The sequence below is a fragment of the Stenella coeruleoalba genome (assembly GCF_951394435.1).
Source record: "Stenella coeruleoalba genome assembly, chromosome: 16".
NCBI classification, from domain to species: Eukaryota; Metazoa; Chordata; class Mammalia; order Artiodactyla; family Delphinidae; genus Stenella; species Stenella coeruleoalba.
Window position 1 is genome coordinate 77,732,225 of NC_137162.1, and position 16,372 is coordinate 77,748,596.

The following is a 16,372-nucleotide window of genomic DNA, read 5'->3' on the forward strand; positions in this document are numbered from 1 at the left end:
CTTTGCAGTGCAGAAGGTTTTAAGTTTCATTAGGTCCCATTTGTTTATTTCCATTACTCTGGGAGGCAATCAAAAAAGATCTTGCTGTGATTTACATCAAAGAGTGTTCTTCCTATGTTATCCTCTTAAGAGTTTTATAGTGTCCGGTCTTACATTTAGGTCTCTCATCCATTTTGAGTTTATTTTTGTGTATGGTGTTAGAGAGTGTTCTAATTTCATTCTTTTACATGTAGCTGTCCAGTTTTCCCAGCACCACTTATTGAAGAGACTGTCTTTTCTCCATTGTATATCCTTGCTTCCTTTGTCATAGATTAGTTGACCGTAGGTGCATGGGTTTATCTCTGGGCTTTCTATCCTGTTCCATTGATCTATATTTCTGTTTTTGTGCCAGTACCATATTGTCTCGATTACTGTAGCTTTGTAGTATAGTCTGAAGTCAGGGAGTCTGATTCCTCCAGCTCCACTTTTTTCCCTCAAGACTGGTTTGGCTATTCGGGGTCTTTTGTGTCTCCATACAAATTTTAAGATTTTTTGTTCTAGTTCTATAAAAATGCCATTGGTAATTTGATAGGGATTGCATTGAAGCTGTAGATTGCTTTGGGTGGTATAGTCATTTTCACAATATTGATTCTTCCAGTCCAAGAATATGGTAGATCTCTCCATCTGTTGGTATTATCTTTAATTTCTTTCATCAGTGTCTTATAGTTTTCTGCATACAAGTCTTTTGTCTCCCTAGGTAGATTTATTCCTAGGTATTTTATTCTTTTTGTTGCAGTGGTAAATGGGAGTGTTTCCTTAATTTCTCTTTCAGATTTTTCATCGTTAGCATATAGGAATGCAAGAGATTTCTGTGCATTAATTTTCTATCCTGCAACTTTACCAAATTCATTGATTAGCTCTAGTAGTTTTCTGGTGGCATCTTTAGGATTCTCTGTATGTAGTATCATGTCGTCTGCAAACAGTGACAGTTTTACTTCTTCTTTTCCAATTTGTATTCCTTTTATTTCTTTTGCTTCTCTGATGCTGTGGCTAGGACTTCCAAAACTATGTTGAATAATAGTGGTGAGAGTGGGCAGCCTTGTCTTGTTCCTGATCTTAGAGGAAATGCTTTCAGGTTTTCACTGTTGGAAATGATGTTTGCTGTGGGTTTGTCATATATGGCCTTTATTATGTTGAGGTCGGTTCCCTCTGTGCTCACTTTCTGGAGAGTTTTTATCGTAAAAGGGTGTTGAATTTTGTCAGAAGCTTTTTCTGCATTGTTGAGATGATCATATGGTTTTTACTCTTCAGTGTGTTGTTATGGTGTATCACACTGATTGATTTGCATATATTGAAGAATCCTTGCATCCCTGGGATAAATCCCACTTGATCATGGTGTTTTATCCTTTTAATGTATTGTTGGATTCTGTTATTTTTGTTGAGGATTTTTGCATCTGTATACATCAGTGATATTGATCTGTAGTTTTCTTTTTTTGTAGTATCTTTGTTTGATTTTGGTGTCAGGGTGATGGTGGCCTCATAGAATGAGTTTGGGAGTGTTCCTTCCTCTGCAATTTTTTGGAAGAGATCGAGAAGGATGGGTGTTAGCTTTTCTCTAAATTTTTGATAGAATTCACCTGTGAAGCCATATGCTCCTGGATTTTTGTTTCTTGGAAGATTTTTAATCACAGTTTCAATTTTATTACTTGTGATTGGTCTGTTCATACTTTCTATTTCTTTCTGATTCCATCTTGGAAGGTTATACCTTTCTAACAATTTGTCCATTTCTTCCAGGTTGTCCATATTATTGGCATAGAGTTGCTTGTAGTAGTCTCTTAGGATGCTTTGTATTTCGGCAGTGTCTGTTGTAACTTCTCCTTTTTCATTTCTAATTTTATTGATTTGAGTCCTCTCCCTCTTTTTCTTGATGAGTCTGGCTAATGGTTTATTAATTTTGTTTATCTTCTCAAAGAACCAGCTTTTAGTTTTATTGATCTTTGCTATTGTTTTCTTTGTTTCGATTTCATTGATTTCTGCTCTGATCTTTATGATTTTTTTTCCTTCTGTTAACTTAGGGTTTTGTTTGTTCGTTTTTCTCTAGTTCCTTTAGGTGTAAGGTTAGATTGTTTATTGGAGATTTTTCTTGTTTCTTGAGGTAGGTTTGTATAGCTATAAACTTCCCTCTTAGAACTGCTTTTGCTGCATCCCATAGGTTTTAGATCATCGTGTTTTCATTGTCGTTTGTCTCTAGGTATATTTTGATCTCCTCTTTGATTTCTTCAGTGATCTCTTGGTTATTTAGTAACATATTGTTTAGCCTCCATTTGATTGTGTTTTTTTTCCCTGTAATTCATTTCTAATCTCATAGCTTTGTGGTCAGAAAAGACGCTTGATATGATTTCAGTTTTCTTAAATTTACTGAGACTTGATTTGTGACCCAAGATGTGATCTATCTTGGAGAATGTTCTGTGCGCACTTGGAAGAAAGTGTAATCTGCTCTTTTTGGATGGAATGTCCTATAAATATCAATTAAATCTATCTGGTCTATTGTGTCATTTAAAGCTTGTGTTTCCTTATTAATTTTCTGTTTGGAAGATCTGTCCGTTGGTGTAAGTGAGGTGTTAAAGTCCCCCACTATTATTGTGTTACTGTCGATTTCCTCTTTTATAGCTGTTAGCAGTTGCCTTATGTATTGAGGTGCTCCGATGTTGGGTGCATAAATATTTACAATTGTTATATCTTCTTCTTGGATTGACACTACATTATGTAGTGTCCTTCCTTGTCTCTTGTAACATTCTTTATTTTAAAGTCTGTTTTATCTGAGTATTGCTACTCCAGCTTTCTTTTAGTTCTTATTTGCATAGAATATCTTTTTGTATCCCCTCACTTTTAGTCTGAATGTGTCCCTAGGTCTGAAGTGGGTCCCTTGTAGACAGCATGTATATGGGTCTTGTTTTTGTATCCATTCAGCAAGCCTGTGTCATTTGGTTGGAGCATTTAATCCATTCACGTTTAATGTAATTATCGATATGTATATTCCTAATACCATTTTCTTAATTGTTTTGGGTTTGTTTTTGTAGGTCCTTTTCTTCTCTGTGTTTCCCACTTACAGAAGTGCCTTTAGCATTTGTTGTAGATCTGGTTTGGTGGTTAATATTCTTAACTGTGTTTCTTCCACACTATTCCTGGCTTCCACAGCTAGCTTTCCAACAGCTTTTTTCCAAAAATGAAATTTTCTGTCAGAATTCCACATGTAAAGCTAATCAAGACAGGGCTGCTGTGGAGCCTGAAAGCCCAGCCTTCTGGCCTCTCCCCCACATCTAGGCAGCCCCGTAACCCCTGCAGGGATGCTTTCACTGACTAGAGTTTGGGAAGTGCTTTTGTTAAGGTGAATATGTGCCGAGGAGCAGTAACTTAAAAAAGAAAAGTACTCCAGTCTGGAAACACATGTTCAGAGAGTTGTGTGCATAATGATTAAAGGAGTGACTGTATATTTGTTAATTATTGAAACTGGTGGTCTTTATGATTGTTTAGTTACTCTCTGTTACTATTTATTGCATAAAACATACGTGAAAATCTTGTACTCTTTGGCCTATATTCTTATTAAGAAGTCTTATTTACAGGGTAACTACACACTGAGCAAGGTTCATGGTATAATTAATAGTTTAACACATAGTAAGTTTTAATCCCATAAATAAATAGGATTGGAATCTGAACTGTGTAAGACATTTTCTAAAATCTTGTCTATTATTTTCTCTTTCAGGAGAAGATGATGGTAAGTTAAAAGTCTCATTTTATGTTTGCTTCAAATGTAGAAGAAATGCCTTTAATGATCAAAATTTGATTTTTTCCTGTTTTTAATTCAAAAGAAAGTATCCTACTTTTTTTCAGAAAATAGCTACCAATCAATGGTGACCAAAAAAATAAGAATGTTTTTTATAATTTAAAGTTACCCTATGTTAGGGACTTTCCTGGTGGTACAGTGGTTAAGAACCTGCCTGCCAGTGCAGGGGACATGGGTTCGATCTCTGATCCATGAAGATCCCACGTGCCGCGGAGCAACTAAGCCTGTGCGCCACAACTATTGAGCCTGTGCTCTAGAGCCCACGAGGCACAACTACTGAAGCCTGCGTGCCTGGAGCCCGTGCTCCGCAACAAGAGCAGGCACCGCAATGAGAAGCCCATGCACTGCAACAAAGAGTAGCCCCCGCTTGCCGCAACTAGGGAAAGCCCGCACGCAGCAACAAAGACCCAACACAGTCATAAATAAATAAATAAATTTATTTATTTAAAAAAATAAAGTTACCCTATGTGTCAAGAGCACTGTGATGGGCATTGTAAAGGATAGAAAGATGTATAAAACATGCCTTCCCTCTAGGAGCTAAAAATATGTATAGTGGGAATGATCAGCACTGTACATACGTGATAATAAAGAAGTATTACATACATAGTGCAACAGTAGGTGGTATAGCTCTTCGGAGGTAGAACAGATCCTGCCTCACTGGGACAATTTACTGGAGGAGGTGGCATTTGAGATGGACTTGAATGATGGACTGGTTTAAAGCCTGAAGAATTGGATAGTGTGTGCTACTTGGATGACAGCATGGACCAAGGGGTTGAGAAAGGAAAAACAAGGCATGTTTGGGGAGAGTAGGAAAGACTTCATATATGGGGTACTTTAAAATTAGAAAGATGAGTAGAGGCCAGATTATTGAGGACCTTAGGAGCTAGACTTTTCCTGTTAGCAGCTGGGGCTTTTTGAGTAAACAAGTGAGATAATGAATGATGTTTTGTGTAAGAGTATCATCTAAGTAAGAGTATGTTGAATGAATGATTCTCTAGGAAGATGTTTGTGTTGTCTTGCTAAGGATGAAGACTCTCAGGAGGCAAAGTAATTCCCCACCATCTAATTTATCCCCTGGACTCCTTGCTCAACTCACCTATGTGTTGAGTTTTTATCATCATGCTTTGCTTTTCGCAATTAAAATAAGGATGAGGCCCGGAGATGGAAACAACCTAAGTGCCCATCTGCGGATGAATGGATAAAGAAGATGTGGCACATATATACAATGGAGTATTACTCAGCCATAAAAAGAAACGAAATTGAGCTATTTGTAATGAGGTGGATAGACCTAGAGTCTGTCATACAGAGTGAAGTAAGTCAGAAAGAAAAAGACAAATACCGTATGCTAACACATATATATGGAATTTAAGAAAAAAAAAAATGTCATGAAGAACCTAGGGGTAAGGCAGGAATAAAGACGCAGACCTCCTAGAGAACGAACTTGAGGTTATGGGGAGGGGGAAGGGTGAGCTGTGATGGGGCAAGAGAGAGTCATGGACATATACACACTAACAAACGTAGTAAGGTAGATAGCTAGTGGGAAGCAGCCACATGGCACAGGGATATTGGCTCGGTGCTTTGTGACAGCCTGGAGGGGTGGGATAGGGAGGGTGGGAGGGAGGGAGACGCAAGAGGGAAGAGATATGGGAACGTGTGTATATGTATAGCTGATTCACTTTGTTATAAGGCGGAAACTAACACACCATTGTGGAGCAATTGTACCCCAATAAAGATGTTAAAAAAAAAAAATAAGGATGAGTATAGGAAGTATATTAACTGTTTTTTTATCTTTATTGACTGCCATTTTTCTTTTCACTCAGAACAATATTGGGCTAGAAATAGTTCTTTTAGCATAGTACACAAGGAAGGCCTCTTCATATTCTGGTCGTTAACTTTTCTCAAGAATTATTTTGAAAATTTAGGGAACTTTTTTATTATCTCTTAAAACTTAGTAGTTTTAGATAATTGAGGAAATATACTTAGGTTTATTGCTCAGGAAAAATGGAATTAATAATTTGATTTTCATATTCACTTTTTTCTGGAAGTTTTGAATAATGCTATGGTTATCAAAAGCAAATTTAAGATTGTTTCTCCTCATACTTATGGATATTTAAGCCTTCAAGTGAATAAGGTTTACATAATATTTTGACTGGAAGTTTTCTCAAAAATTTTACAAGTCAAAATGTCATTTATAAGAACTTTTTCCCAAAACTACTTCAGTAACTTTTGGACTTTATCTTCTAGAACCATATGCCTGTTTTTCCATTACACATGAGCAGTGGACATATTCCTTAATCTGTCATGAGAAATGTTTTATAGACTTAATTTATTCTTATTTATGAATGACCATTTAAACATTTTAACCCAATTCTGTGTGTGTGTATAATTTTGATTGTTTTTGTTTTGTTTTTTAGGAGAATCGTTCTACACGTGGCTAGAAGGTAAATTTAATGTCTGCATTTTAAATTTATTGGCATCTTGCAAAAAAATGAATTGATTTATTTAATATATATTTGTAAGTTTTAGGATTCATTAAATCTTGACAATGTTTGAAAGAAAATAACATGTTTTAGGTTATTATAGTTTAGGATAAAATTATTTGAAAATTTTGAGGATATTGGTCAGCTAAAAACCAGTGTTATGGAAATATACAGGGCAGATGCGGTCATCAGGGTTCCAGAACTGGGTCCCAGTCTTATTTCCATTCTGTATGTAATACTCATCCAAACTACTTTTCCAGTAACCACTATGCAAGTCTGTTTTTTTAAGTAGAGGCATTCTTTTTGGAAGGAAGTACTTTTTTTTATATATGAAATTAAGGGAAGATGAATTTGAATTCAGAAGGTTTTAAACATGTTTACACATATAGTCTAAACTTGTCTAACTAAAGGATAAAGTAATATAGATCCCAATATATCATATACCTTCGCATTCTTATATTTTCTAGTGTTGAAATTATAAACGTTATTAATGGAAAGCTGAAACATTCTAGGATTTTAACAACTTTGGTTAATAACTGGATATATGCTGCTTTTAAAAAATTTACCAAATTGCCATTAATTTATGAAACCAAAAGTTCAAATATATTAATGAAAGATAAGCAAGTTGAATGACACTGGAAAATGGATGTTTCATAGCCATAACCTTATAGGAACTCTACTGAGTTAAACTAAGCACTTAATTCCATTTTGTCTTTGTTAATCAGTCGTGTTAACTTATGAACATGATTTCTCTTTGTGTTTTAATGAGCTTTTTTTTTTTTTTTTTTTTTGGCTGTGTTGGGCCTTCGTTGCTGTACACGGGCTTTCTCTAGTTGCGGAGCACGGGCTTCTCATGGTGGTGGCTTCTCTTGTGGAGCACGGGCTCTAGGCACGCGGGCTTCAGGTAGTTGTGGCACGTGGGCTCAGTAGTTGTGGCTCGCGGGCTCTAGAGCTCAGGCTCAGTAGTTGTGGCACCCGGGCTTAGTTGTTCTGTGACATGTGGGCTCTTCCTGGACCAGGGATCGAACCTGTGTCCCCCGCACTGGCAGGCAGATTCCTATCTACTGCGCCACCAGGGAAGCCCAATGAACTATTTTTGATGTGCAGATACTGCTAGGAATTATATTGATACATGGCCAATGTGGGAAGAGATGGTTATCTTTGTTTAATTAACTTTATTTTAAGAGCACAAATTGTGGAAAGCAGTATTTAGGTTAAAAGAGGTGGTCAGAGACTCCATATTGATAATGGAGGATGAGAATGAAATTTATGGGCAGTATCGGATTCTAGGGTATACTATATCAACCACTCTCCTAGTATCCTATTGATGGGAGTCTCTGAATATTGATACACAGTCCAGCGAGAACTCCTATTTGTAGGCAACTTTTCTGAGATTCAGTTTCCTGATCTGGGGCACGAGAGTGGCACCAGCCATCCAGCTTACCTACACTGTGAGTGTAGATGATGCCTGTGAAAACTGCTTCGAAAATCACTAAACAGTGTACAAATGCCAAATAATAGTGTTAACAATATATCTAGCCCTTTTGTGAGAGAAAAAGTTATATATTGGTGTCCTGTAATTCAGTTGATGAAAATGAATTTGAATGAAATTAAATCCAGAAGAGGAAGAGGAGAACCACTTTCTAAATTGAATAGTTGGATTTGCCAGGCATTAGGGCTGGCAGCAGACCGCAGGCGGGGAGCACCTCTCCAGCACTTTCTGCTAAGAGTGTTGTGTGTCTTCTTGGTGCATTCACTTGGCTCATCTTTTATTATTAAGATTTTGCTTGAAGTTACCTAATTTTCACAGTTTACAGACGTACAGGTCTACTCCTTCCTTCCCTCTTACCACCCATCCCCTTTTAGGTAAGGGGCTTTGTGGGCTTTGCAAATTAGAATTCCCTCCTGGTTTTCATGTTCTCATTTTTAGGCATATGAATTTTCATGAGCTTTGCTTTGCCTGTTTTCCCTTCTCTTGTCTTTAGATATTTTACTGCTTAGAGAAGTAGGTTGGAAGGAAGAGGAAGTGAACTTCAAATCTGATCATTTTCGTACTTGATAACAGATTTGATTAAAAGTTTTACTAGAGAAGTTAATACCTAATGTTTTATCAAAGTTATTCATATTGTTTATATCCCTTGTTACCATAAGCATTCAAATTTGGCCATATACTTTTATGAAGAAGCCACAAAATAGAACTGAATTTCTACCTTTTGGTCTCTATCCGTGGTGATGAGAATGTTCTAGGAAGAATTTTGGATTAGGGAATGAGATCTCAAAATAATTATTTTTTCCTATTAGAAGCTACTTGCTTCAGAGCCATCTATGGTAGAACATAAATGGAAAGTAAGTTGAAGATCTAAAAGATCCTGAAAGGATGCAAAGTAAGCCACATACATACTCTTAAAAAATCCTTCAGCATATAAATGAGATTGTTTCTTAGTTTCCACTGTTGAAGCCCATTTTTCCCCATAGGGAGAGTAAAGAAACCAAAAAGCAAAAAAGACAAAACCAAACTCTGTTGGGTGGTAGGAAAGGGGAAAAACTAATTGTTCTGCGTCTAGTGTGGATTCTTAAAACTTTTTGCATTTTTATCTATTTTTAAATTTTTCTATAAAGAAAATTTCCTAAAAATGTTTCTCTTTTTTCATTGTGGTAAAATGTATACAGTATAAAATTTACCTTAAGCACTTCAGAATTTATTTAATAGCATTAAGTTCATTCACAATGTGTATTACTCTTATAATAGAAAATATTTTTAAATGGAGGCGGGGGTTGGATAGGATGGCGAAATTATCTTGACCTCTGTTTTGAGCAAAAGCCTCTGTGGCTTAAGAAGGCTACATAAAATAAATTTCCATCACATTACTGCACTCCATCTTGATATGGTTTTACTCACATAGTAAATAATCAGCACACGTTTTTTTTTTTTAATTGGCTGAAACTCCTGGATGTCTGTTTTCCAAGTTTTTGCTCCTTACCTGTGGAACATACAGTTAAGTAGAATTAGAGAATTCCAGGGCAAAGGATTAATAAGAACCACTAAAGAATCTGGAGGAAGGAGAGAAACAGAATTCAGTCTCTTCTTCCTCCACTAACAAGTAGGTTCAAATAAAGAACATCTATAGGGAAGGGAAAAGGAGAAACAGCTATTGTTACGCCAAAGCAGTGACTTTATATGTGCTTTAGTTTAGCCTAAACCACAAAAAATCTGTGCTGTTGCCTTCTGGGTAACATGAGGACTTTTCCAAGTGCATCTATAGTGTTTGGACCTCCAGTAGCCCAGACATTTGTATCTTATTCTGCACTAAGTTATCATACTCAGTTAACTCCATTCTGAAGTCAGAATCTTATTTTATCTTCTAGTGATAGTGTCTCAATCTAATTATTTTATATTAGTCCTTGATTTGTTTTTAATGTCCTCGAATGTTAACTTTAAAAATAAGCCCATGTACCTAATCCTGTTGATTCAGTATTTTTGTTATCTAAATGGATGTGATTTCTTTTTCAATATTTTTCTGAATAGGTTTGTGTTTGGAGAAAAGAGTCTTCTATAAGCTTATATCGGGACTTCATGCTAGTATCAATTTACATCTATGCGCAAATTATCTTTTGGAAGGTAATCAGATTTTTTCTATTAGTATAAAAATTGTTGGGGAAAATACATATTCTCTATAGAGCAAAAATCCTGTTTATTAAGAGTGTATAATATATTTCCCTTTCTCTTTAGAAACCTGGGGTAAACCTACCTGGGGACCCAATATGAAAGAATTTAAACGCCGCTTCGACCCTGTGGAAACCAAGGGAGAAGGCCCAAGAAGGCTAAAGAATCTGTACTTTTTATATTTAATTGAGCTTCGAGCTTTATCAAAGGTGGCCCCTTACTTTGAGCGCTCAATTGTCGATCTTTACACTGGAAATGTAAAAGAGGATGCTGACACAAAAACCCTTCTACTGAATATCTTTCAAGATACAAAGTAAGAATTGAATTGTCAGTGATCTGAAATTCTCCACTCTGTAGTTGAGTGAGGTAGTTCTTGAAATATTGATAAAACAAAAACTGACTCCTGAAAGTTAGGAAAAGGGAGAATTAGAACTGAGAAGGAAAGTGTTCCATAGAATGGCAGCATTTTAAAAATATTTCTGAAAATGTTGACTGAAAAGCATCTATAAAGCTTTGTTGCATAAACTTTCACACTTGAGAATAGGCTGTATTTTTTTTTTTTTTTTTTTTTGTGGTACGTGGGCCTCTCACTGTTGTGGCCTCTCCTGTTGCGGAGCACAGGCTCTGGACGCGCAGGCTCGGCGGCCATGGCTCACGGGCCCAGCCACTCCGCGGCATGTGGGATCTTCCCGGACCGGGGCACGAACCCGCGTCCCCTGCATCGGCAGGCAGACTCTCAACCACTGCGCCGCCAGGGAAGCCTCTAGGCTGTATTTTTAAATATAACTTTAAATTTTATGTAGTACCAAAATTTAATGCTACTTTAATGTTCTTTCTACCAATATTGTATTCTTCCAGTTGCTACTTAAATTCAGATGGTAATAGGTGCTAGCATAAGGTTAGATTACCTAAGAGGACATTAGCCTTACTTTCTACAATATAACCTTTAAAAAAAATCCTGGGTGTATAAAACTGCACTTTACTGATTGTTAAAAATGAGCACAGAGGAGAGTTGGGTTAAGAAATGTCTAAGGTAAATTATGCATTAAATTTTTTAAAATATTTTAAAATGTTAAGAGTTTTGTACATTTTTTCACAGATTGTTTTTAGTTAGTTTTTTAGGTTATTTTTGTCACGTAATTTCTTCAAAACATTACACTCTCATAAATTACAAAGCCCTCTTTATCTTGCTTTACTCTTTGATTGAATAGTTTAAACTCTTTGCTACCTTCCCACATTACCAAACCTTACACATGCGTAAATTCTGAATTTTAAATATTTGTAGAGATAGAAAATTCTACCAGAGCTTGAATTTTTCATCTGTAGCTTATAATATTTTCATTTCATTAGGTCCTTTCCCATGCACTTTGACGAGAAATCCATGTTTGCAGGTGACAAAAAGGGGGCCAAATCGTTAAAGGTAAAAAGTTCTTGACTGGGGGACCGGGTGGGGAACAGTTTACTGGTTGTGTTTTAATCCTGTTCATCTAAACTTTCTTTCCCAGTTCACCATCTTGTTGGTCTGATTGGATTTTACTATAAATGATACAAAAAGCTCTTTCTCAATTCCTTTCTCCTTTCTAGTTTGCCCAACTGCTTAGTGAATCCTCAGTCATACCTCTGACTAATGACACCTTTGTAAATGTCTTTTCAAAAGGCATTATTTTGAAAGTTTTCTTACTTTATTTTCTTTCATTTACTTATTGCTGTTTTGATGTGTCTTAAAAAAAATCATGCACTATTAGCCACTTTGAAGGCAGTAAATAGTATATTTTCTAATGTTTACTTTACAAAATGTTACAGTTTTGAAACTATTATGTTTTTGTCCTAACGGACTAACATATAAGGCAAAAATTACCTGTTGACCTGTGATGTCAGAAGGAGACTATATTTTAGGAACATTATGCAACTTGATGTTACAAGCACTTGGTTTTCATTTGCTTACAGTAATTAAGGAATACATTGTACCCTTACAGTGTTCATAAAAGTATTCGAAATTGACTGGCAAATAGTCTTCTACCACAGCTCCACAATTTTTTATATGCGATTCTGAAATCCAAAAACTTGAACATTTTTCTTATGTTTGGTACAAATTAATTTGTTAGCAAAACCTAACCTGAACTGGTGTAAGGATATTTGTAATGTTTTTTAAAAAATTCTGCTTTGTATGAATGTTCTTACATTTTGTTGCAAAAACAGTCATGTATTTGATTACAGGGTGTTGCCATACACTCTGGTGGGGTGTTACATAATATATAGTGTGTGTACTACATTTCTAAAATCTCAAAAATTCTGAATTCTGAAACACATTTGGCCCCGAGATGTTTTAGATGTGGGTATGCTACAAGAATGAATACATTAGTAAGAGTTCCTTGGTATTTCTGAAATGAAGTAATTTAGCCACAACTATGTTTTAGTTTTGGAAGGTCGTTTTGTTTATGGTTGTTTTAGAGGTATATTAGTATTACAGTATTTAACATAATGCTAATTCATTTTTGTAATGCTTCCTATTTTCTTAGTGTTTATACAAATATTATACTTCTGATCAAGACAACTATAATTACGTATCTTTTTATAGATGAGGAAGGTAAGACTGAGAGCAGAGTAAGGTTTCACAGCTAGCTTTCAAGTTATAAAATGCTGGAAATTTGGTTTCCCGTTTTTCAAAGGTGTAGAAAGGAGAATATAAGTCCATTTTTCCATCTGCTCCAAAGAACATGAATTACATGGGAATGGAGAGCAAAGGAGTTTTTGTGTTCTATTTATGTTGTGTTTCTTTTGGCCAAGGTATTGATTCCTCCAAACGCTTTAAGTTTTTGGGTGACTCACTCCAGCTCTTTGCAATAAAATGTTTACCTCGGTGCAATAAAATGATTTTTATTTTCTATGTTTGCCCTGTGAAAAAGATGAGGAAACTTCCTCTTAGCTAGTTTTGTCCTCAGAGAAGGTGAGACTGACCTTAGAGTCACAGAAACCCATGCACAGATGCTCACAGGCATCTTAACTGTGTGGGAAACTAATACAGCAAAAGTCAAGGATCCAGTAAGCAAGCGTCCCTGGAGAAGCTGCATTAGCAAATGTGGGGGACTGTGAGATCACAGACCCCTTGTATAGCCCTGTGATCATCGGTGCTGATGGGGAATACATGTTATAAACATGGTGTGGTCCTAAGGAGAGAGATACGGACACTGATTATTGTTCCAGGACTAGCTTTCTGATTTAGACTCACACAAAACAATGCATCAAAAATAAATGAAACATAATATAGATGTATTTACCACTGGTTGTACACAGATATCAAATGGAAGCAGCAATTAAGCTCCTTCAAAGTAAAAATCGTGTATTATTTACTTTGGTGTCCCCTGTAGGGTACATGTTGGTGCTTTGCGTGGAGTGGCCCCTCAATCAAAAGTTTGTTGAATTAATATATAGAATGAATTTTATAAACTGCTATTAAAGTTAGCTGTTTTATGTGCCATGTTGTGCTATACAAATTCAAATACTTCATTGTTGAAAAACACAACTCATTCATTAATAAGCTTTGAAACTTCTATTATAATTCAGACAAATGCAGTTTAATTTTAAATGTCTGATTAGAATGAACATGTGTTCTGCCTTGTTAGGAGGAATTCCGGTTGCATTTCAAGAATATCTCCCGTATAATGGACTGTGTTGGATGTGACAAATGCAGGTTATGGGGGAAATTACAGGTTTGTGTGTTGTCTTCTGTTTTGAAACTATTACTAACCTTAAATTTCTCCACTGAGAAGTTGAAAGTTTTTACTAAGATGTCCTCATTGTTCATTGAATTAGAAATCCAAAGTGTGGTTTTTCTGTTTTATTTATAAAAACAATTAATATTAGACTCTCTGTGTTATATGTGTATGTATTAGGACGTTTTTCCTATTATTGTAGGTTAATGATTTTAGTTTTATTGTTTCTGTTGGTACAATCTCAGATTCATTTTTGGAGTTGGTGGTTATAAATAGAGTGTATTGGTATTTTATATACCTATATAAAAGGTAAAATATAATTATATAAGAAATTTAATTATCAAATTTTGGTCACTTAGTTTGTATCAATGATCAAAAGAAGGAGGCCCCCTAGTCACAAAATGGAAAAGTTCTGCCCAGCAGGCCCGTTTACCTAAATATTTCAGTGTAAAAAGGATTGTGTGACTGTTTTCTCTTTTACGAAGATGATATTAAGTCATAGAAAGTCAAGAGACAGAATTTTTTTAATGGAGGCTACACTGAAATCAGATTTTTCTTTTTCTCTGTTGCTAATAATTGAGAAATTATTAAGTGTAGGTATCACTATACCTATAAACTGATACTTATTTCTAAGTTTTGAATTGTTAGGGGCTATAAAGAATGCTTTCAGAGTTACATATTGAACACTGTAATCCTAATGTGATATTTTCTACGTTAAAAAAAGGCATTTTAGTAATTTGGAATAGTAGGATATGTATCCAAAAAGTGTTAAACTATTCAGATTTCCTTAACAGCTTAGATAAATTTATCATATGCATAATCTGTGAGGAAGTAGAAACTGTGTTTTACATAGTTGAACATTTTGGTGAAAAGTTCAGTTAATATGAATTTCCTGACTCTCATCACAGTGAGTGAGTATTCCTTTAAACCTTTATAGCAGTTATTATTATATGAATTTAATTAAAAGTTTATCACTATTTTCCTTAGACTCAGGGTTTAGGAACTGCCCTGAAGATATTATTCTCAGAAAAAGAAATCCAAAAGCTTCCAGAGAACAGCCCATCTAAAGGCTTCCAACTCACTCGACAAGAAATAGTTGCTCTTTTAAATGCTTTTGGAAGGTAAGAACTGTTTTCATAGTGAAGACTTTTGATTCCCCTGCTGGTTTCAACAAACTGCAAAGATCATCTTCTTTGCTAAAGTAGTCTGTTTTGCTTTGTTTTGTTGACGAAGAGGGAGCATTATTTTCATATAGCATCGTACCTGCACTCACAAGCCAGTTTCTCTACAGGTTACAGGAAAAAGTAATAGTTTCAAATTGCCGGCATTTCCCAGTTTGCCTTCTCAATTTTGTGGGGAAATATTCTCCTAATAAAATTCTCTTTAGCTGGCTTTAACTCATTCAAGTACAATAGCAGGAGTAAGGAGAGTTTGGCTCAGAAGGTGAGGAAAGAAAAAGACATTAAACCTTTCAGCTGCTGTGTGTCTTAATCTGAGGAGGCATTTTTCTTTCACTCATGCTTCCCCCATTGTTTCCTGTGTACATACATACAGTTTGCTTTTTGTTTATATACCACAGATGGTTTCAAAAATAATTTGAATTTGCCTACAGAGATACATGCAGTACCAACTAAGTGAAGAATACAGAAGAGAAGGAAAAGAATCATAGAAAATCAGAGGAAACAATACTATACTGCCCTGGGAAAAAAGGCAAAGTCAAATCAAGGAAGAATTAAAAAAAGAAAGAAAGAACAAAGTAATACAGAGATTATAATGTTTTCTTAACATGCATTTTTAAGTTAAAAAGAGGCAGTTAAATTAAAAATAAATTAATTGCCCCTTCCCCATCTTAATAGCAAAGATTTCACCTCTTGTTCCCCTGTATTTAAAGATGACCATGTAGGTTGAAATTTCAAACACAAGATAGACATAGCATGTCCACTAGTAATTGGTGTTTCATGAAGAATTCAGTCCACCCACTTATGAGGCTTTGTAGTAAGATAAAATAGGAGAAGCTGAATTAAATTTAAATTATTTGAAATTTAAATGAAAAAATATTTTAATCAATTTAAACACTTTTCATTGAAGAATAGTTGATGTACAGTATTATGTTACAGGTGTACAGTATAGTGATTCACAGTTTTTAAAGGTTATACTCCTTTTATAGTTATTATAAAATGTTGGCTATATCCCCTGTGTTGTACAATGTATCCTTGTAGCTTATTTTATACATAGTAGTTTGTACCTCTTAACCCCCTACCCCTATTTTGCCTCTCCCCAGTGGTAACCACTAGTTCTCTATATCTGGGAATCTCCTTCTTAAAACGTATTTAAATCTAAATAAAATTAAATTGAGAAAGAAGCAGATGTTAACTTCCTCAAAATTTCTCTGCGTCTCACAAGGAATTATTCACAAATGCAACCCTTCCAGCTAAGTTCTCTAACTAGAGCCTGCTAGTACCTTTTATTGCTCCCTAGAGAGTACTGGACTCAGAATCAGGTCCTAGCGTTCTAGAATCCTGGCCCTGCCATTTACTGGCCGCATGAGCTCAGGTACATCACTCCTTTCTCCCAGTTTGTTTCCTTTCTCTGTATAATGAAGAGGAGTAAAAACCTTTCTCACAGAGTTAACATGAAGATAAAACGAGGTCCTGTGTGACACTTTTAAATCACAAGACGCTACCTGAAGTCC

At 35.5% G+C, this 16,372-nt stretch overlaps 1 protein-coding gene across 3 annotated transcripts in view; it reads left to right on the forward strand.

Moving 5' to 3' along the window:
- ERO1B (endoplasmic reticulum oxidoreductase 1 beta) overlaps positions 1 to 16,372 on the forward strand; it is a 68,416-nt gene that overhangs the window by 41,590 nt on the left and 10,454 nt on the right. For 2 of the 3 annotated variants that reach the window (XM_079899816.1, XM_079899818.1), the window contains exons 9-15: positions 3,743 to 3,754; positions 6,238 to 6,264; positions 9,830 to 9,922; positions 10,034 to 10,280; positions 11,318 to 11,387; positions 13,591 to 13,677; positions 14,668 to 14,801. In XM_079899816.1, the coding sequence (XP_079755942.1) occupies positions 3,743 to 3,754; positions 6,238 to 6,264; positions 9,830 to 9,922; positions 10,034 to 10,280; positions 11,318 to 11,387; positions 13,591 to 13,677; positions 14,668 to 14,801 (670 nt within the window). The remainder of the gene's footprint in view (positions 1 to 3,742; positions 3,755 to 6,237; positions 6,265 to 9,829; positions 9,923 to 10,033; positions 10,281 to 11,317; positions 11,388 to 13,590; positions 13,678 to 14,667; positions 14,802 to 16,372) is intronic. The other variant, XM_079899817.1, reaches the window with a different exon arrangement.